We start from the raw sequence: 21,268 nt of genomic DNA on the forward strand, positions 1-21,268 counted from the left end.
CCTGCTCCCAGACTCTGTTCGGTTGTTCTTAGTTTCTGTTGGGAGATGAGAGGGAAAGCTCCCTCTTCCTTTCTGCATCTGTTCTGTCCTCCCACCAGGGGTTTATTCCCTTATCAGTGTAAAATCCCACTAGCTCTCCAATCTTGCAGAAGTTTCTACTCATCATCCTGATCAGTGCCCAGCAGGCAGACAGGATCTTCCATCAAGCATGATAATGGGGTAAGGGAAAGAGGAAAAGTTGAGAGTCTTCAGACATGAATGGTTTCTAACTCATAAGCATTATGCGGAGAAATTCTGACGCCATCTCACAAAGTAAGTGATCATCTAGGTATGGCTTATATGAAAATCATCTCTATCCTGAGCTAGTCTTTATTGACCTAGTACCTTTTTGTATTCAGTTCTCTATTACTACTTACAAAAAACGCATAGTCTACTGAAGCAACTTCCTTAGTGTTGACTCTAAGTCCTGCCCTTACCTGTTATATTTCTGACGAGGCACACACTGTAGCTGGTTGTTCACCTCCCTGCAGGAACTTTTCTTTCTTTGTGTTTGTGGGACCGCAAGCTCCCTAGCTGTTCCTCTCAGAATGCTCTTTTTGCCAGCAGTTTCTGTGTACTGTGCCTGTGTTCACTGCCACTCAGCTGGAGTGGAGAAGAATATACTAACTCCTTTTGATGGAAAGGGAAATTCTCTGTTTGGAATCTGAGTTGCAATGGATTCCCCCATTAAGCAGAAACAGAGGCAGCATGACACTGCATGCCTAGGATCGCCATTTGCTATGTCCTTCCCAGCAGTAGTTACAGCTAAACTATCCATATATCATTGTATAAATTATGCCTGCAGATAATCTGTGCTAGGCCAATCTCCTTATTAAAGGAATAAAAAGTTATAAAGTATATAAAATGTCAAAGAGATTAGCATATGATGGAGGTCCTCGTCTTGTGGAATCAGGAAAATGAAAAGAATGTTGACCCAGAAGCAGCACTTCTGAGAGGTGTATACAGCTCCTGTGGGCATTTTGGGCACATGTCCCTTGAATCCAAATACTTATCCACAGAATTAGTGGATTTCTCTATTCAACTGGATCTCCAGAATGTGCTGGCTACCATCATGATCAGCCTTCTGCTATGGGTATCAACAGCGTTCTTGGAAAATGTACCTTGTGAAAGCATCAGGAGAGAAAATGGCTCCTTCCCTTTCATTCTTTGTTTATGCTCTTTGTCCTCTCAAAATTTATTATCCCCTTCATAAGACAACTTTAATTGAAATTATATGCATGCATTAATTACAAACATAACCCCTTAGCTTTACAAACCTTTAGTTCTTTCAGTTGAGTTGATGTTAACAAAACCTGTTTTCTTGAGTCTTGGGCTTCAGAAAATTCAATAAGTGATATCCCTTAAAAAAAAAATTGGGATTTTTCTTCAGTGTGATTCAGGAAGGAATTGAGTAGGTCAAAAGCAGAAAAAAAGGTCTGTGGGGGTTAAGAGCTTGGCAATAGAGCAGTATAACTGTAAATAGGAAGAAAAAAGTATTTTTAAAAGATTCAAAATAGCTACTGGGCATCTGAGGTGGGAAGATTACTGGAGGCCAGGAGTTTGAGATCAGCTTGAGCAACATAGCACGACCTCATCTCTAAAAAAAATGTTTGTTTAATTAGCCTGGCATGGTGGCATGTACTTGTAGTCCTAGCTACTCAGGAGGCTGAGATGGGAAGATTGCTTGAGCCCAGGAGTTTGAGACTGCTGAGATTGCTGTGAGCTATGATCATGCCACTGTACTCCAACCTGGACAACAGAACCAGACCCTGTCTTTAAAAAAGTAAAAATAAAAAAGTTTAAAAAAAATTAAAATTAAAAATAGTACTTCATGTTCAGATCACTTTCCAAAGCAATTCATATAACAGGAAAATCCTGCTTACATTAAAGAAGCCAAAGATCTAATACCACATGTAGAAAGATGGGAAACAATACCAAAATGTTTACAAGAAGGAAGGACTTCTCATTTGAAAGCAGCATTTAAAATCCCAGAGTAGGCATGATAGAGTGAAAGGAAGTCTGTATTTTCAGTTATAAGGATGCTCATTCTGTGTTATTCCAGGTGGAACATTTAGCATTCCTCAACCTCATTTATGTGCTCAAGTTGAGTTGGACTAGATGATCTCTGAAGTTCTCTCCCACGCTCACTGGGCATGGTTATTGGGCAACATGATGCTACTTCATGATGCTACTTGGTTTAGAAGTACTGAGGAAAATTGCTCAAGAGAGATGATCCTGCTTCTGCTACCCACTCCTTAACTAGTCTGTACCTTGAGACAAGATATGGCTAATTTTATGGGTCAGAGCCTGATGTTCTTGGAACAGTGTTTGGCCAAGGTATATAGCCTGTGGCATAGTGCAGTCTCATGCACAGTAAGCCCTGTGTTGTGTGATATTGAGTGCTTGACAGGCTGGTAAATAAACGTGGGACTCCATTATTGTCCTTTATGTTTACTATATCTTTCCAGCAAACCCAAAAGAGGAAAACAGGCATCTAAAACCTTAACAAAAATAGCCACCCTTACCCAACATATCTAAACTGAGCATTTCTGGCTGTTCATATCCCCTTGTTCTGAAGGTGGGGCCAGGAGTCAGTCCAGTCAGTAGGGTTCTGCAGGCCAAGGATAAGGATGAAAAACAGGGCAACAATCAGAGCTTTTTCAAAAAAGTAAAAAGTTAAAATTCATCATAAATAGCAATGAAGGCCAAAATAACCAAAAGCAGCTACCAAAATTATCACACCAAGCTGGAGAAATAAGACTGAGATCTGTAATTAGCAAAAATGAGTGCAAACCAGATGACATTTTCTAGATTTCTGCCTCCAGCTTAAATTTGGCATATTGAACCAAAGATGTAGCAAATGCTCAGACAAAGCCATTGTTATAAGTGGCACAATAATGCTCTTCAGGGGCATTTTAACACGTCTTTAGTGAGAGATGTCCTGGAATCGAAGCGTTAAAGGTTATCTACTCTCTCCTACCCAATAGATGTTATATGAGAGAATAATTTTGAAAAGCAGTGTGACAACACTGAACCAAGTCACTTGGGGCAGTAAAGCCAGAGAATTGGAGAGTAGGGAATTGCAGCTAAAATTTGCTAACCTAATTTCATGTTTCGAAAAAGGACACGTAAGTACTAAACACTAATGGGCTTAATAACCTTATTAAATCCATTATTCGCAAATTACATGTGATATAATTGCAGATGATTAGCCCTGTTATAATTATACTTTGCAAAACAAATAATTAACCAGAGAGGTGGTCCTCTGAAGTTGGGTCAGGCTGACTGGAGTGGGATAGTGTCCATAGCAGCAGTTCTCCAAGTGTGGTCCATGGACCCCTGTGGGGTCGCTACAACCCTCTGAAGGGGTCCACAAGTAAAAAACTACTTTCACAGCAATACTAAAACAGTATTTGGCTTTTCACTATGTAGCCATTTGTACAGATGGTACAAAAGCAATGGTAGGTAGAACTGTTGACACATTAGCGTGAATCAAGTGCTGGCACCAAACTCTATTAGTAGTCACTGTGTTCTTCACCTCCACACACTCCCAGTTTAAAACAAGAGGGGAACATCCTCCCTTAAAAATGTCACATAGTACAAAGCAGAAAAAACATTATTAATTTTATTAAATTGATTTTAAAATAATTTAATCTGATGAAATATGAAATATGCATAAAACATTTGTATTGTATAATAAATTAACAAAGTATGATGGCTGTCTTGGGGAAAAGCACTTGTGTAGGCGAGATGAGAGCTGAGTTAACTTTTCATGGAACACCATTTTTGCTGAAAAATTACTTGATAACAAAGCATGGTTTTTCAGACTTGGATATATGGCAGATATTTTATCTAAAATGAATGAAATGAGCTTGTAGTTTCAAGGAAAATAATTGACAGTATTGGTTGAAAATCATAAAATTTGAGTTTTCAAAGAAAATACTTGAATTTTGAAAAATTTCCATCTTCTAGTGTGAACTTGACAGTTTCCTAATAGTCTAAGACTCTTCTAATGTGATATGTAACAATATTAACAAAAATGATTTTTTTTATACTATAGCATTAAATGTATCAACATTTGGAATATCTTGATAACTCAGGAACCAATATTTTCTAAATATTAGTGTATGATTTAGATAATGCATTGGTAAAAGATTCATTAAAAGTGCAAGACAGACCAATGCATTTTAATGTAACAAGTGTAAAAGATCGTTGATATAATTTCAGATTCCACCTTGCAACTAATCAATCTTTAAGAAACTACTACTTGTCGAATTCTTGTGTAGAATCAAAGACAGCTATCCATAGTTATCTAAAAAGGATACTGAAGTGCTCCTCCCTTTTCCAACTACATGTGTATATAAAACCAGATTTTCTTTCCTTTTTTTTTTTTTTTTTTTTTTTGAGACGGAGTCTCGCTCTATTGCCCAGGCTGGAGTGCAGTGGTGTGATTTCTGCTCACTGCAACCTCTGCCTCCCAGGTTCAAGCGATTCTCCTGTCTCAGCCTCCCGAGTAGCTGGGACTACAGACACACGCCGCCACACTCAGCTAAGTTTTTGGATTTTAGTAGAGACAGAGTTTCACCATGTTGCCCAGGCTGGTCACGAACTCCTGAGCTCAGGCAATCCACCCACCTCGGCCTCCCAAAGTGCTGGGATTATAGGTGTGAGCCACTGAGCCCGGCCAAAACTAGATTTTCTTAATATACTCTCGCCAAAACATCATAACAGACTGAATGCAGAAGCACATGACTCTAGCTGTCTTCTATTAAGCCAGACATTAAAGATATTTGCAAAAATGTAAAACAATGCCATCCTTGGAGAGTTTTGGAAAACATATTTGTTTTCAGAAAAAAAGTGACATGTTGACATGTTTATTATAATAATCTAAAATCAACTGATAATGAAATGTACATTTAAATTTCCCAATTTTAATACCTAATGTGATAAACATTGATAGCTTTAACTCACATAAGCAAAAGCTCTCTGAGGTCTTCAATAATTTTAAGAGTGTGAAGTGGTCCTGAGAGCAAAAGTTTGAGAGCTTTTGTTCTAAGGAGTAAGTATAAAATGGAAACATAGCTGAAGACAGAGAGGCTAGGGGATGCTAGCATTTAGAGATCTGGGCAGAGAAGATTGAAAAGGAACAACCCTGAAAGTAGAAAGAAAACTGGAAGGGCTTAGAGTCCTGGAGGTCAAGGAAAGAAAGTGTGTCCAAATGAGAAGAGACCATCAGCCAAATGCTGGGGGAGGCAGGGGAAGATGAGAGCTGAGAATGACCACTGGGTGTGCAAGACAGGGACATGGAGAGACCTGGAGCAGAAGCATTTCAGTGGGGCGAAGCTGGAAGCCTGATTGGAGAGAATGGGTTCAGGAGGTGATGACTTCAGCATGGGTGAGCATGCACAACTTTTAATGGGTTTTGCTTCAGAGAAATGGGGCAATAGCAGCAAGGGAATAATAGATCCGGAAGACGTGTTAAAATTGAAAATCCTGCAGCATACTTGTATTGATAGGATGACCCAAAAGGCAGAGAAAGGGAATGAAGGAAAGAATGAGGTCTAGGGAAGGCAAGAAGGGATGGGACCCAGGCATAAGGAGGCACCATCCTTGGGCAAGAAGGACCATCTGTAGACACGGTGGATCCTGGTGGAGGGACTCTCCCTGCCATATATTGACAAATCCCTTCACCTGCAATGACTTCCCCTTTTCCCTATTTATTTTTAAATTTTCATTATTAATTACTCAAAATATGAATATATTTTCATTTTACAAAAAATATTAATGTGTATAAAGTAAACGCCGAAGTCCCCACTTTTGGTCCCCAGTTTTACTCCCTTTCTTAGAAGAAAGCCCTGTGATCAGTTTAGTGTGATTCCGTCCAGGCCCTTTCTGTGTATTTTCATTTGTACGTGAAGAAATGAACACTTTGTTCGGATTTTTCCATAAAGGCTATCATATTGTATATAACATACTGTAAATCAGTGCTCTACTTTAACAATACTTCTTGGAGCTCTTTTCCTTCTTATCCAATACTGCGTAGTGTTTCATAGTATGGTTGTTTTTCTCTCCTACAGGTAGACATCCAACTTATATCCAGAGTCTCATTACTCTTCAAAATGCTGCAATGAGCATTTTGTACTGACTCTTTGGAATATGTGTGAGGATTTCTTAAGAAAAATTTATGGGATCCAAATGTTTACATTTTTAATTTTAATAAGGCCTCCAAAAGGGCTATACCAATTTATATTCCCACAATTAGTATATGAGAATATTTGTTTTCCTACACCCTGGCCAGTAGTGGATATTGTTCATCTTCTTAATTTTTTCCACTGTAACATCATTGTATTGTTGTTCTCACTTGTAACCTCCTGATTACTAGTGAGTTTGAGCATCTTTTCATAGGCATCACCCGTTGTCTCTGTCCTATCCTCTGTCTCTGTCCTAGACAGCATGTTGCCCTCTGCCCATGCTGCAGCACCTACCCCTCAGGGATCATCCCCCAGCCTCTCTGTCTTCAGCTATGTTTCTTTTTTATACCCCTCCAGACAGCCCCTTCATACTGACCCCCATCTAACTGGATGATTATTTTCTGAGATCCTATCATGTCCTACAATACCAATGTCACCTCACTTATAATACCTGTTTACTAATTGTCTCACGCTCCACCTTCCCATGCCCAGACTCTGAGCATCCTGAGTGTGGGAATCAGGTGACTTCATTTTGTAGCCCTCTTACCTGGCACAGTACATGACACATGGCAGGCGCTCAATAAAAGAACTGCTAAACCAACTCATAAGGATATCAGTTTGCCCTTGTAGAGTGCTTTACAATCTGCAAACCTCCTTCATGTGCATTTTCTCAGATTGTCTAAATCAAATAAGATTTGTTGGGATTAGCCTTTTGGGGGAAATGGTAAGGACAAAGGCAAAGGAGTATAGCTGAATTAGGAACTGCATGATGTGATATGTAAAAATAAATCAGTGTCACTTAAACCCTTGGAATTCTAAGTGTGTCCTATAATAAGTATTCTGCAAGATATTAGCAAAATTAATTAAAATATTAAATCACACAATTAACATTAAAATATTATCCATATGTAATCAACAAATAGGAGAAAATGAATTTAAAAGAAACATCAATTCAGTAGCCAAGTGGAAAAAATGAAACAAAGAGGAGATTTGCTAAGAAGTGAATTTGGCTAATGATAAGTCAAACCTTGATGTGAATTTTTGCCCAGAATGATACAACTTTACAACCCAGATTAATCAAAGTAAATGAACACTCTACAAATTTCTCTAGTGGAATCGTTGTAACTGACTGAACTTGAGACTTTTAGGCCACCTCAATACTTAAATACAGATCACAGAGATAATTCATCAATATTCTTCATAAACTCTTCTATGAAATACGAGTTCCACAAGATGTTAAAGGGTACTAACACACATTTCTTAAAAGACGTGTTAAGTCAAACAAGTTTTGGAAATGTTAATTTAAATAAAGGGAAACAAGTTTATTTGGTATAAGTCTTATTATAGCCTTCACTATGCCAAAAAGCATTGTATATCCTCAAAAAAGTATAAAATATTCAAAAATATATAAAACATTTCCTAAACTTATTTGACCACAGAACGATGTAGAATTCGTAAGTGTGTTTTATGAGAAAAATTCAAAGAAACTGGTGTTTCACAGAATATCCTTTGAGAAATGCTGTTTAGGTCATTAAAACCATCTGCTATGTCACAACTAACCTTTTCAGGTGTATAAGCATCCACAGCCTTAAATGTCTCCATTTTATCACAGTTTAATGTTTACCCTAATACAGTGGCCTAGAATCAAATCTGGGGCTGGGAAAGGCCAGGATGGAGAAAGCTACAACTGCTTCAAGCTCAAAGAACAGGAGGGGAGGAAATCTCAGTGAGAGGTTAACCTAACAGGTAGGAAGCCTTGTCTGAGTCTAGTAGCTCATGAATTATTGAACACAATGCCTCTGAAGTCTATTTCCCTGTACTATTTTTCTGATCCAAATTCAAAATTTATCATGTCGTCCTGCTAATCTTTTTGTATGTGAACTCCTAGGACCTCCTCTGTAGCCATCCTCACCTCTGCATAATTAGCCTATTGCCAGTTCTCTGAGTCCACAGTGAGTCATATTCTGTATGTTTATCACTCTCTGAGGCTGCATCTTAGTTGTTCTATGATGCAGTGAGTTAGGGGTTACACAGAACTCTGGGATGTGGCTAATATCAAAGGACTGAAAGGAATCTTAAAAGGTCTTCAGTCTATCTCCCTGGCCCCATGCTGGCCTGACCTCCATCCGCATTAGAAAGACAGTTATCCACCCTTTTCTTAAATTTTCCTAGCAGAAAAGGTCCCTGGATAAAGTCTTAAAGCCTGTCTAGTCTCTAAGTTACCTAATTTTATCCTAATTTACTCCCCGTCCTAACCCTTTACATCAAATGTTCCCAGGTATTTCTCACCAACCCTACTGCTGGAGCCTGTTTTTTTGACTTATTCCCTAAGATTCAACTTAACAGAGCCTCATAATTTATACCCAAGCAAGTTGTGCCTCTGGACAGAGTCAGAAATTGCCTAACAGGAGGATCACCTGTGGTCAGGAGTTCGAAACCAGCCTGGCCAACACGGTGAAACCCTGTCTCTACTAAAAATACAAAAATTAGCCTGGCATGGTGGTACACGCCTGTAATCCCAGATACTCAGGAGGCTGGGACAGGAGAATTGCTTGAACCCAGGAGGCAGAGGTTGCAGTGAATCGAGATTGCGCCACTGCACTCCAGCCTGGGTGACAGCGTGAGAATCTGTCTCAAAACAAACAAACAAACAAACAAACAAAAAACATTGACTAAGAAATTTCATCAGAATATGCTACATCAGTCTTACTTGACTCGTATCACATCTGGTTTACCTCAGAGATCTCTGGCAGGCTACAAAGGCTTTGGAAGAACTCCATTTTTGCCTCTTTCCAGGCAGATTCAAGGTTCTGCCTTGAATCAACATAGGAGGCAATCATTTATTCCATTTTAAATCAACCTCTTTAATTTGTCTACATTACTCTTGAGGCCCATTCTTGATATTACTCTGTTTTGTTCTACCGAAATGCGTTGGGGAGGCATTAGGAAGCTCTCAGAGAAAGTGATTTTTTTGTGTTCCCTGAGCCAATGTTGGGAAGAGTAACAGCCATTCTCTTTGAGTTTTACTCATTTTGAATTATGGTGCTGGAAGTCAAAACCCAACCAGTGTGTTTTCACATGAAATGCCTGTACTGCCAGGCCCTCCAGTAGAAGGAGCTGGTGAAACTGGAAAGTTAACATGGCTAACTTCCACACCTGTGCCCGGAGTTAAGGATTCAGTTCTGTAGGCATTGGGCAAAGTGTGGAGTAAAGAAATTTAAAGTACCCCTCTTGTGCATCCCTCAACTTACAAGCCCGAAAGCAGTCACCTCCTCCTAGCACATTGGACTGGATTTTGATATACGCAACAGAACAGAAAGAGTAAAATACAAGATCACACTGGGACACTGGATTTTTGTGGAGGAAGGAGAGCAAGAGGAGGAGGATTTAAGACCAGAATGATCGTGATAGTTTAACCTCATTATGCATAGCATCCTAGTAGCCTCAGCTTGTCCTATGACTACAAGCTCAAGACCCTGCATATATATAATTTTCTATAAAGCTATCTTCTCAATTTGCAGACATATCAAAATATTATATTGATCTCACTATATACTCAGGATTTCTGAACACTCCTTGAGAAATGCAATTCCTAAAATGTGTAAGAGAGATTATAGATTTGGGATGGGGATGAAAGAAAGCAGTATATTTTACTATGTGAAATACTTTCTAGTGCTTGGTACAAGACTTTCATCCCAAAATTCTAGATACTATTTCTAGTCAGAAATGTTAATAAAATGATCTCTTATTGGAAAAGATTTCTATATTCTTATAATGAAAGGTGCAACTAACTGTATCCATAATATTAATACCCACACTATTTACTCTTCATGAGCAGGACATGAGCAAAACAATATTTTGGTACATAAATTCCATTCTTAGAATGATCAAAAATACATTTGTGACTAAATAGGTAAGGATTACTTCCCCAAAGAAAAATGACTCCTCTTTATTGACCATAAAATTATTTTAGTATCATACTCAGATCCAGTGCCCATTTCCCATCTGTTTTGCCAAAATATAATAAAATATTCAAGGCAGAGGGCATAAACGATGCAGTGTATAAGGTATCCATTTCAGGCTTTTGAGTAGGCTTTTGAGTAAGATAGCAGATTGAACACAAGCATTTACATCCCTCCCTTGAAAAGCCCTACTCTAACAATAGTAAATGAATTTGTCCATGAGAACAAAGAGAACAAGAAGAGCCAACAGCCACAAAACGTTAGAAGCTAGAAATCAGACAGATGAGTGGTAACTGACTTAGTAGATTCAGGAGAGCTGCATCCTAAGCTGGTGGGAGGGAATGCCAAGAAGCAGCCCAGTTCACACTGCAGAAGCCCTGGAAGACTTAGGGATTGGTTACATGTGGGAGTTCTAGTAATGCAGGTGAGACTAAACCAGAAGTATTGGTTGGAAGATTGCTGAAGAGCAGTTAGCTCCTCAGACCCCTTCCAACTCTCCACAGGTGGTCAACTGCCCCTTCCTTACTCTGGAGTAAGACTAGAGCTTTGTTCTCTAGAAATGCTAAAGACAAGGGCCTCTGGACTCGAAGACACCAAACATAAATGAGGAGAGGAGTGTCCTGTGAAAGCGCATGAATGCTAAATGTTGAGGACCCTTCCCCGCATGCCCCAGAGTGCTGCCAACCCAATCTGTACTCTCCTGGCTGCAGACTAGAAGACCCTTCCCTGTGGAATGTGAACATCCCAAGAGGAGAGTCCCACAGATGCTGACAGCAGGGTTTTCCAAAAAAGGCCCAGACAGCTCATCTTGCAGTGAGGGCTGTAGTCAACAAGCACAGCCAGGGGCCCAGTTTTCAATCAAAATCAATCAGTTTTTTAGCTGGCAACCAGTTTCAATATTTAAAAATAAGCCTATAACCCAGGATCATCACACATCTGAAGGAAACCTCAAACATGAAAGACAATGCAAAAACAAAGGGGAAAAAAGCAACTTAGAGAAACACAGACTATGTACTAAGGGAGATAAAACTTTTTAGAAAGTTTAATAGCCTACATATTAAAATAACTGAAATTAATATCTTCAAAAAGATAAAAGAATTCTATACCAGACAAATGCTTCAGAAAAGGATAAAAGAAGATGTTATATTCATAAAACAATAACATTAAAATTAAAAAGATATCCAGAGAACCAATAAGGTCATTTGTAAAGTATTCTGGTAATAGCAGATGACATTCATAGAATGATTAAAAAATAAAGTTGAGGATATTATCCAAAAAATGGAGAAAAAGGACCATGACATGAAACTAGGACAGAGAAACAGGGAAAATTACAAGACCAGTTCAGATGACCCAATTGTTGTAGGAAAAAAAAAAAAGGAAGAAATCATCAATGAAATAATTTAAAGACATCTCTCAAAACTGAACATCATGAATTTCCAAGTCAAAAGGATTTATCAAAAGTCTAACACTGTGGGTAAAATCAGACACACACCAAGCCTGCCATCATAACATTTCAGAACACTTGGAATGAAATACCACCATAGGCTTTCAAAAGATAAAGACACAGAATTGCTTCATACTTAACAACGCTGGGGAGGCTGAAAGCCAAAATCAGTCAATTCCTTCAGACTTGTGAGGGAAAAAAAATCGTAACTGTGATGGTTAATACTGAGTGTCAACTTGATTGGATTGAAGGATACAAAGTATTGATCCTGGGTGTGTCTGTGAGGGTGTTGTCAAAGGAGATTAACATTTGAGTCAGTGGCCTGGGAAAGGGAGACCCAACCTTAATCTGGGTGGGCACAATCGAATCAGCTGCCAGCGTGGCTAGAATAGAAGCAGGCAGAAAAAATGTGCAAAGAGAGACTGGACAGGCCTCCCAGCCTACATCTTTCTCCAGTGCTGGATGCTTCCTGCCCTGGAACATCAGACTCCAGGTTCTTCAGTTTTGGAACTTGAACTGGTTCTCCTTGCTCCTCAGCCTGCCTACAGCCTATTATGGGACTTGTGAGAGTGTGAGTTAATACTTAATATATATATATTCCATTAGTTCTGTCCCTCTGGAGAACCCTAATACCTAATAGAGATTTATGTTATCGTTGTGTAACAAACTGCCCCAAACTTTCGTGGCTTAAAACAATAGTCATTTTATTATATCTCACAATTTGGGGGGTTCAGGAATTCAGGCAGAGCTTGGCTGGCCAATTATTCCTCTCTATATGACATTATGGTTACTCGATGACATCACCTAATGGCTGGGCTGGGCTGGAGGATCTAAGATGGCTTCACTCACATGATGTGCCTGGGAAGGGACAGCTGGGAAGGCTGAGTTCAGTTCAGCTATGTAGGGCCTTTTTTTAAAATAGGGTTTTATTTTTAAGCAGTTTTAGGCTTATGAAAAATTTGAGGTGATTGAAACATGGAGGCGGATTTCTCATGCATGGTTTAGCACCATCCCTGTTGGTACCGTCCTCAAGATAGTGAGTGAGTTCTCATGAAATCTTGTAATTTAAATGTGTGTAGCACATTTGCTTGCTCTCCTACTCCTGCTTTTTCCATGTGACATGCCTGTTCCCCTTTGACCTTCTGCCATGACTAGAAGCTTCCTGAGACCTCCCCAGAAACAGATGCTGCTAAGCTTCCTTTATAACCTGCAGAACCATAAGCCAATTAAACTTCTTTTCTTATAAATTACCCAGTCTCAGATATTCCTTTATAGCAATATTAGAATAGGCTAATACAATGATAAATACTTAGAAAATTAAGGAAAGAAACAAAAGGCAGTTATTAACTCTACAGAAATAAAAAAGTTAGAAAGAAAATAGAAAGCAATCATTGATTAGTTGTCAATAGCTAAATCCTCTTCTAGAGTAGAAAGTGAACAGATAATGTTAAAGACTAACAATCAAGAAGTAGCCTTAAAAGTACATTACTTAGAGATGAGGAGAAAAATATCAAAAGACCCAGCCAATTAAGGCTGGAATTAGTTGCCTGTGGAAATGGAGAAATGGAGAGTGGAGGGAGGTGTGGGGTTGCTATTTGTCATCACAAATCTTATATACACACATAGGTAAGTTATTTGGTTCTATGAGACTCATCACCTCAAGTCTTTGTTGATTTTAGCTTCTCAATTAGACTTCCTTTGGCCACTCTAATTCTCATTTCCTTTTTTCGTAGAATTTATAACTTTCTACATACTCCATCATTTGCTTTTTTATAATGTTTAGTTCTTTTATTTGTCTTTTCCTGTTGAAATATCAACAACACAGAAGCAGAGATCATGTATTTTAATTTTCCAGTATAACTCAGTGCCTAGAATAAAACTTGGAATGTAGCAGGTGCTCAATAAACATCTATTAAGTAAATTACTTTTTAAGCTATGTGCTTGGGTAGCTTTGATTTTAAAAAATAAGTACATTATTCACCTCAAAATTATACTACAAAGCAAAAATCTCACACTTAAAATATTGCTCAAGCATCATGGCTTTCTATTAAAAAACACTATCGTTGGTTTTCTCAGACTTCAAAAAAGGGACACTATTTTCTATGCATCCTGAATGCCCGAACACAATATATGCTTACCTTTCTGAAGCACTGAGATAGTTGCCAAGCACTGTAATACAATTAGTAAGATTTCATATAACACTTAATAATTGGTGATTGTATGTAAGGTTGTGAGATGTGAACTTATAATAATGAAAAGAAGATAAAATATATTTGAAGATTACTCAAATATTTTGAACTAAGTTATTATTTTTTAGTTTACATCTGGTCTTGTTTTAAAGATTTTAGGAAGCCTATGAAAGTTTAGAGAACATAACATTTAATTACATTTAAACTAAATTTTGTTGCATTAATTAAACTACTTACATCTAAATTAAGCAAAAGAAAATGAAAAATCAAAGATGAGACAAAAGGGAGCCAAGAAAATGACTTAGAATATGTAAAATTATAGCTTGATACTGGTGTCAAATTTGTCTGTAAGCTCTGTGTTTATTAGTATTAGATTCAAGGAACAGAGATTCAACATATATGAGTTTATTTCTCTCACACAGAAAAGGTTTAGAAAATGTGCAGTCTGGAATTGATATGGGAGCTCAACTCCACCCAGTTCTCGGGAACTCCTTCCAGCTCACCCCTCTGCCTTCTCAATGTGGACCTTATTCCCATAGTTTAAGATGGCAGCATTCCTATTCTGGGCAAGAGACTGGAGAAAGGGTACAAAGAAGGAACGAGAATCACCATCCAATGGCTTCCTAAGAAGCATTACCAGAAATCGCCACTGGATAGTTCTAATCCCATCTCATCTCACCCAGAACTTAGTGATGTGCCACTCCTAGCTGCAAGAGAAGCTGGAAAATGCAATCCTCATTCTAGACAGACATGGGTCTTGCTAAAAATTCCATTACACTGCATGAAGGGAGAATAAAGCTGAAAGACAATAACAGTGTCAACCACAGCTTCATAGCAACCAAAAAAAAAAAAAAAGAAAAGAAAGGAAACATGGTCAGGTTCAAAATAACAGAGTTGGTAAAGATGAGCAATTGCTCAAGAAATGTACAGCAGCTCTTGGTAAAAAGTATTTGAAAGGGATGACTCTAGAGGTCTTTGTACAGAATAAAAAGTTTTATGTCTTCAACATTATTCTTCAACAGTATTCTTACGACACCCATACAACTCACTTGCATAGAACTGCTTCTCATAACAACTGCCAATACTACATTCACAGTTCAGAGAAAACTTGTCAGCAGAGATTTGATTTTTTGAGTTCATTTTAACTGTATTTTTTTAAAAAGCATGATGAAAACATGATTTTTTTAAACTTCTTTATGTGACTATCCTGACCTTAAATATATACATATATATTTGTTTCAGGATTGAAGAAAAATCTATTTACCTTCGCTTATGGAAAAGAAACCACTGTAATCACAGGGACTACCAGAATATTTCAAGAAATGGTACGTAACTTTCCATTTAAGCCTTCATCAGTGTCCCTGTAGTGATTGATTTTATTTCATAAGTACCTCAAAAGCTGAGATTCAGATAACAAGGATCACAGAATAAAATTAACAGTCTCCCTTCCAACACCATTGCCCTCTCTGAAAGAAGGGCCCTGTGCTTAGAGCCATTTACCCACAGCAAAGGAGAACAAAAACAACCTGCAGTCAAGGGATTGACCAAGAGAGCAGATCATTCGTCCAACAGCAAAGTTCTAGCAAGGCCAAAGCACAGGATGTTTGAGGCTCAGGAGGCAAGACCTAAATGCGCAGTAGCAGAACAAGAGCTGAGCAAAACTAAGGTCATTGCAAAAGCTCTGCCCTCTCAGATGGTGCAAGGTCTCCCATGTTTCTGCTGGAGTTGGAGTTTTCAGTTTCACCTGTGTGGGTTTCAGCCTTCCACCTTGGACCTGGAGGTGGTCTATTGCCACAAGATTCTGATGAAACTTCTGATTGATAAGCCATGGCCTGGCTAACGCCTAAGGAATTGCCAAGTAATGTTTTGTAACACCGTAATGCAGAGATGGTAAACAGTGTATGTGTTGCCATTCTGTCTTCCTAAGCCTGGGAAAGATATTGCTAATCAGCCTTGGCACTCTTGTCTGCTACACTCTGATTCTGCCTCAGCAGTTCTTGAAACACAGCACGTCTGACAATCATCATCAACAAATTAGGCTTGGCATATGAAGTTAAACCTATTTGCCATCCCTGTGCTATCTCTAATTAACAAAAGATGTTGAGGAATTTTCCAAGCAGCAAGCGTTTAAACTAAATACGTGACCTATAAATAATGTATTTCTTATAACAAATATTCTATACAGAATAAATGCTCTCCTGTTCTAAGAACAATATAGATTTTTTTTAGTAATAAAATAATTTCTGCCGTTAACTGAGCTCTTACCAAGTGCTAAGAACACTTTATGTTTATTTCTGTTAATCCTTTTAACAACAGACACTGTAAGGCAAGTATTATTACATTTCTTCAGTATTAAGATACTATTGATTGTAATAGCTCTAAGCAGTGTTGAGGGAGGGAAAAGGAAGGAAAAATTACAATGTACCCATTGATTGCAGCATTCAACTCAATACCAAATGTGTTAAGATATACTTCTCAGAATTGGGCATTAAAATAATATTCACACTGTCGCAGTTGGGGAAATGGAGGCATAGAGAAGCCAAGAACCTCTTCCCCAGCCACAAAGAGAGTAAGTTATAGAGGAGACACTTCTACCCACGTTGTCTCACTCCACTCAGATACCAACAAAGATAATACAGTCAATGGGCTATGATCCCAGATGATCTGCAGAAAGAGATTGGCCTCATCCCTCTACAAGTGAACACAACCAATAGTTAATGGACAGTTACAGTCAAATCTGGCCATGTGACTCATCACAGATACAAAGTGAACATTAGGCCTGTGGCTGCACTTTCTTTTTCCTTTAGTGAGATACTCAAACAGCCCCCAACACTGTCAAATACCCTCTGTCAATGAAGATTATAAAAAACAAAACACAAAAAACTCATCTGTGAGAAATGTTATGCAGTCCTATAAAATGATGGCTAAAGGTCAAATATATTTTTATTTAGAAAGACAAAACACTGCCAAAAGAAAAATCAGGATATAAAATTGAATCATACAATTCAGTTTCCACCATATTTTTAAAAGGGAAAAAAGGTAGACTTAGGAAAGATTGGTAGAAAATATAGAAAATCGTTGTGTTTGATAAATTATGGGTGATTGCTTTCATTTTTTTCTGCTTTTCTGTGTCCTGATGATTTTATTTTTATATAGAAACAACCTTTAAAAAATTTTGACAGAAACTGAGTCTAAGGAGTAGCACATGGCTTGTCCAAGGTTCCATAGCCAAAGGTATGAGGTTAGAGCAGGACACTGAGCGATAGGATTCTGCCAGAAATGCAGGCTGCAAGCTGCTCTTTGTTATTTGTGACTCTAATCCAGCATTTCTCCTTCACAACACCCAGGTGTACAAAGTCAACATCACCTTTCTACCCACAATAAATGCAGTGATCTTTCATAAAATCATAAAGACCAGAGTAAGATAATCCAAAAAGTATACCTAGGACAATTGATAGTAAATGGCTGTCCTTTCGTGATCTGCTGTCTTGACAACATTCCTTTAAAATTCAGATCGCAAAGACAAAACGGGGCACAGGAGACAGGAGGAGAACCTAATCATGTCAAAATGTGCTCGAAGGCTGTGGCTTTTGTCAGACTTTTGTCTAATGAATAGATGCCGGGGAAGAGGGGATATTTTCTTCCTTTTCTTTGAATTTGCAGTCCTTAGAAATGCGTAAAATGTATACTTTGTCTAGTGTTCTTTGACTATCCTCGACTATTTTTCTAAGACTGTAATTCTAAAAAGATTTTTTGTAGTTTCTCAGTTACTCATTATTTAATGTTCTGGTTTTATTCTCCAGTCCCTCTTCCTATTTTCTCTTGTATTTCCTTGCTATGGACTTTCTTTTGATATCATGCAGCATGTAACCTGACTACCCACGCCAAATTACTTCAATTATTCTCCAAGGTTTTTATTAGATATAGGAAAAGTCAGCTTTTCACATTCTGCATATTTATAGGGCTACACTGATTTTTCAGAACCAGCAAGAGAAAAAGGGGAAAAAGGGAAGAGTCGAATAGAATACTAAAGTGTTTCTAAAAAATTCAGTAGTAAGAATTAAAGAAACAGCTCCTATTTTCATCCTGATCCTTATGTAAGAGATTTCAAAAACATCTATACGTAACTCTATCATGAACCCCGGTCAGTGATTATAACACATTTTTTTATTTTTTTGAGACAGAGTCTCGCTCTGTCACCCAGGCTGGAGTGCAGTGGTGCAATCAGCTCACTGCAACCTCCACCTCTGGGGTTCAAGCTATCCCCCTACCTCAGCCTCCCAAGTAGCGGGGATTACAGGCACGCGCCATTACACCCAGCTATTTTTTGTATTTTTTAGCAGAGACAGGGTTTCACCATGTTGGCCAGGCTGGTCTCAAACTCCTCACCTCAGGTAATCCACCAGCCTTGGCCTCTCAAAGCGCTGGGATTACAGGCGTGAGCCACTGTGCCTGACCCTATAACGCATTTTAAAATGGAGAATGGGGAAGTCATCTTTAATCCAAGGAATGATTCTCTGCTGCAGGGGTTAGGAATGGCAAGGGTCCTGCCAAGTCTTGTTCACAATCAACAGAGGGAGGGCTTGCAGTGGCTCTCAGAACTTCCTAGACACCGAAATGGCCCAAGGTGGGAGGCAGCCAGCACATAGAAGAGGGAAGGACACAAGAACTGCAGAGCTGGCTGGCTCCTCTGGTCCTTCTCTGAGATGGAAAATAGGGCCCCGAAAACAGAGAGCAGAGCCTTTCCTCTCCTGATTGCCTCATATAATTGTCTCTTTTCCTTGAAGTTTAAAGTAGACTGGTTTTGAATTTGGGTCCAGGAATTGGTGTGTGGCTTGGGCCGATCACTGAATGTCTCTTGCCTGTTTCTGCATCTGTAAAATGGGGATCACGGTTCAGTGAGCACAGTTGCCAAAGGTGACCCTGGATCTCATTCAGGGTTGCCCAAACAACAAACCAGCCTGAGTGGGCCATCTTCCCCATCCTCCTGGGGAGAGGCTGCACCCAAACTCAGTGGGATGAGGCAGTGCTGGAGATAGCTGCCTTCTCATCTTTTGCAAACCCAGCTTTTCCCCATTAAAGCCAGTTCTTTAAATTATGCCATGTGACATTGTGGAATTCATCACAAAACCCGGTGCCTGACTGACCAGATACAGCTTTCCTTGCACACAGGGATGGGAACGGTACATGCCTGCACTTCAGGGGGCTGCTGAAGGCTGAATGAGAAACACAGGGCTTCATAAATGTCCAGCATTAGGGTACCACTGAAGCAGTGTTGCTAATTCCACCTACCACCTGTATTATTATTTACTCAGTGGTTTTGAAAAACATTTGCTTTTTCTTTCTTTTCTTTCCTTCTTTTCTTTCTTTCTTTTTTTTTTTTTTTTTCTTTTTGAGACAGGGTCTCACTCTGTCACTCAGGCTAGAGCACAGTGGCATGGTCATAGCTCATCATAACCTCAAACACCTGGGTTCAAGTGATCCTCCCACCTTAGCCTCCCAAATCCTGGAACCACAGGCATTTACCACCACACCTGATTATTTTTATGTTTTATTTATTTATTTTTATTTGTTTTTATTTTTTTGGTAAGAAACAGGGACCTCACTATGTTGTCAAAGCTGGTCTTGAACTCGGGCTCAAGCAATCCTCTTGACTCAGCCTCCCTAAAAGCTGGGATTACAGGCATGAGCCACTGTGCCTGGCCCAATCATTTTTTCAATCTCAAAAGATTTTTTGTCATTGTTAGCAGTAATTTTATTTTTTTTTATTGCTGCATAATAGATGTACAGATCTTCAGGGTACCTGTGATCACTTGATACATTCATATAATCAAATCAGGGTAACTGGGATATCCCTCACCCTAAATATTTACCTTTTCTGTATGCTAGGAACATTCTGATTATTCTCTTATAGCTATTTTGAAATGTACAATCGATTAATGTTAACTACAGTTGCCCTACTAGTCTATGGAACACCAGGTCATATTTCTTCTATCTATCTGTATGTTTGCACCCATTAATCAACTTCAAAAAATTTTTAAGAGAAAGAAGTTGATTTGAAAAAAATAAAAATAAATTCAAAATCTACATGTTAATAATAAGAAGGCCTCTGGCTCCTAGAGTTAGAGGGCAGCAGAAGGGCTCTAGGATTGGATACCCAGATCCTAAGAGAGAGCAGCAGGCGGGAGGGTAGTTGGGGGCGGCTGGATTGGCCTTGAGTATCAGGCAGAAAGAAGGGGTTCCCTCTGCAAGGAAAAAGCTGGGCTAGGGACAGCTAGGGACAGGATGGAAACTAAGATTGACAGAAGTGAGCAGCAGCAGACGGACTCCTGAGAGGCAGGAGATGGCTGCAGCCTGGGGAGTGGGCTCAGGACTCCACTTGGGGAGGAGCCAGGGTGTAAGGGCAGGAATTAACAGGGAGAGGAGACAGTGCTGAAGGCCAGGCAGGTAAAGAAGCCCTGAGGATGGTGGGCTAAGGATTGGAAGGGGGTGGGAAGCAGCCTTGGCTGATTGAACTGGGAATTCTGGGACGTCCTGGGGGTGAGGCTTAAGGTAGAGGAGAAGTAGATGAGGGGTTTCAGCCTCTCTCCAGCAAAAAATGCCCTCCCTTTGGGGGATACACCATCAGCAAATGACTCTGGCAGCACCCAGCTGAGGAGGCCACGGGTGCAAAAGTGGACCCTGAACTGCCTCCTACCCCTGTGCTGTATATTTCACTCTTCGAGACCCGGGCATTAATCCTGAGGGCCTCATTCTCAGCGAGGACTCAGTAAATACTAGACTTTATTCATCCCTCCCTGTCCTGTGTGATCTCGTGCCCCACGCCCAGCAGAATGCGTCAGCCACTCCACCTGGCTCAGCAGGCCAGCCCTTTGTTCACGCCTCCGTTGTTGCACTTTCCTTGGTGTATGGTTCAGTAATTTGCTTTAAGACTGATGTCCAGTCGCATGGGGAACAGGAGCCACATGGGGCCGATATTAGCTCAGCCTCTGTTTCGCATAGCAGGGACTTATACATCTAACACACATTTTTTTTAAAACCTAAATAATTCAGGAGTCCCATTAAACCTTTGAGAAGAGCTAAAGCACAAATTGTAATTCAACTGAATCCAGCTTGCCAACTTAAAAACCTTAATGGTGGGCAAAAAACACAACTGGCAAGATTATGTTTAATTTAAAATAAAATGTAAGAACCACTACAAGATATTACCTCACACCAGGTAGAATGCTCACTGTCAAAAAGGCAGAAGACAACAAACTTAGGATGTGGAGAAACCAGAACCCTTGTGCACTGTTGGTGGAAAGACAAAGTGGTATAGCTGCTATGGGAAACAGTATGGAGGTTCCCCCAAAATGACAAATTAAACTACCAGATGATCCAGCAGTCTCACTTCTGGGTATTTATCCAAAAGAATTGAGGATCTCAAAGAGATACGTGCACCCC

General features: G+C 39.4%; 1 protein-coding gene across 2 annotated transcripts in view; it reads left to right on the forward strand.

Moving 5' to 3' along the window:
* AOAH (acyloxyacyl hydrolase) overlaps positions 1-21,268 on the forward strand; it is a 196,671-nt gene that overhangs the window by 124,880 nt on the left and 50,523 nt on the right. For both annotated transcript variants that reach the window (XM_001102698.5, XM_077996935.1), the window contains exon 13: positions 15,068-15,150. In XM_001102698.5, the coding sequence (XP_001102698.4) occupies positions 15,068-15,150 (83 nt within the window). The remainder of the gene's footprint in view (positions 1-15,067; positions 15,151-21,268) is intronic.

Source organism: Macaca mulatta, chromosome 3 (assembly GCF_049350105.2).
Source record: "Macaca mulatta isolate MMU2019108-1 chromosome 3, T2T-MMU8v2.0, whole genome shotgun sequence".
Classification (NCBI taxonomy): domain Eukaryota; kingdom Metazoa; phylum Chordata; class Mammalia; order Primates; family Cercopithecidae; genus Macaca; species Macaca mulatta.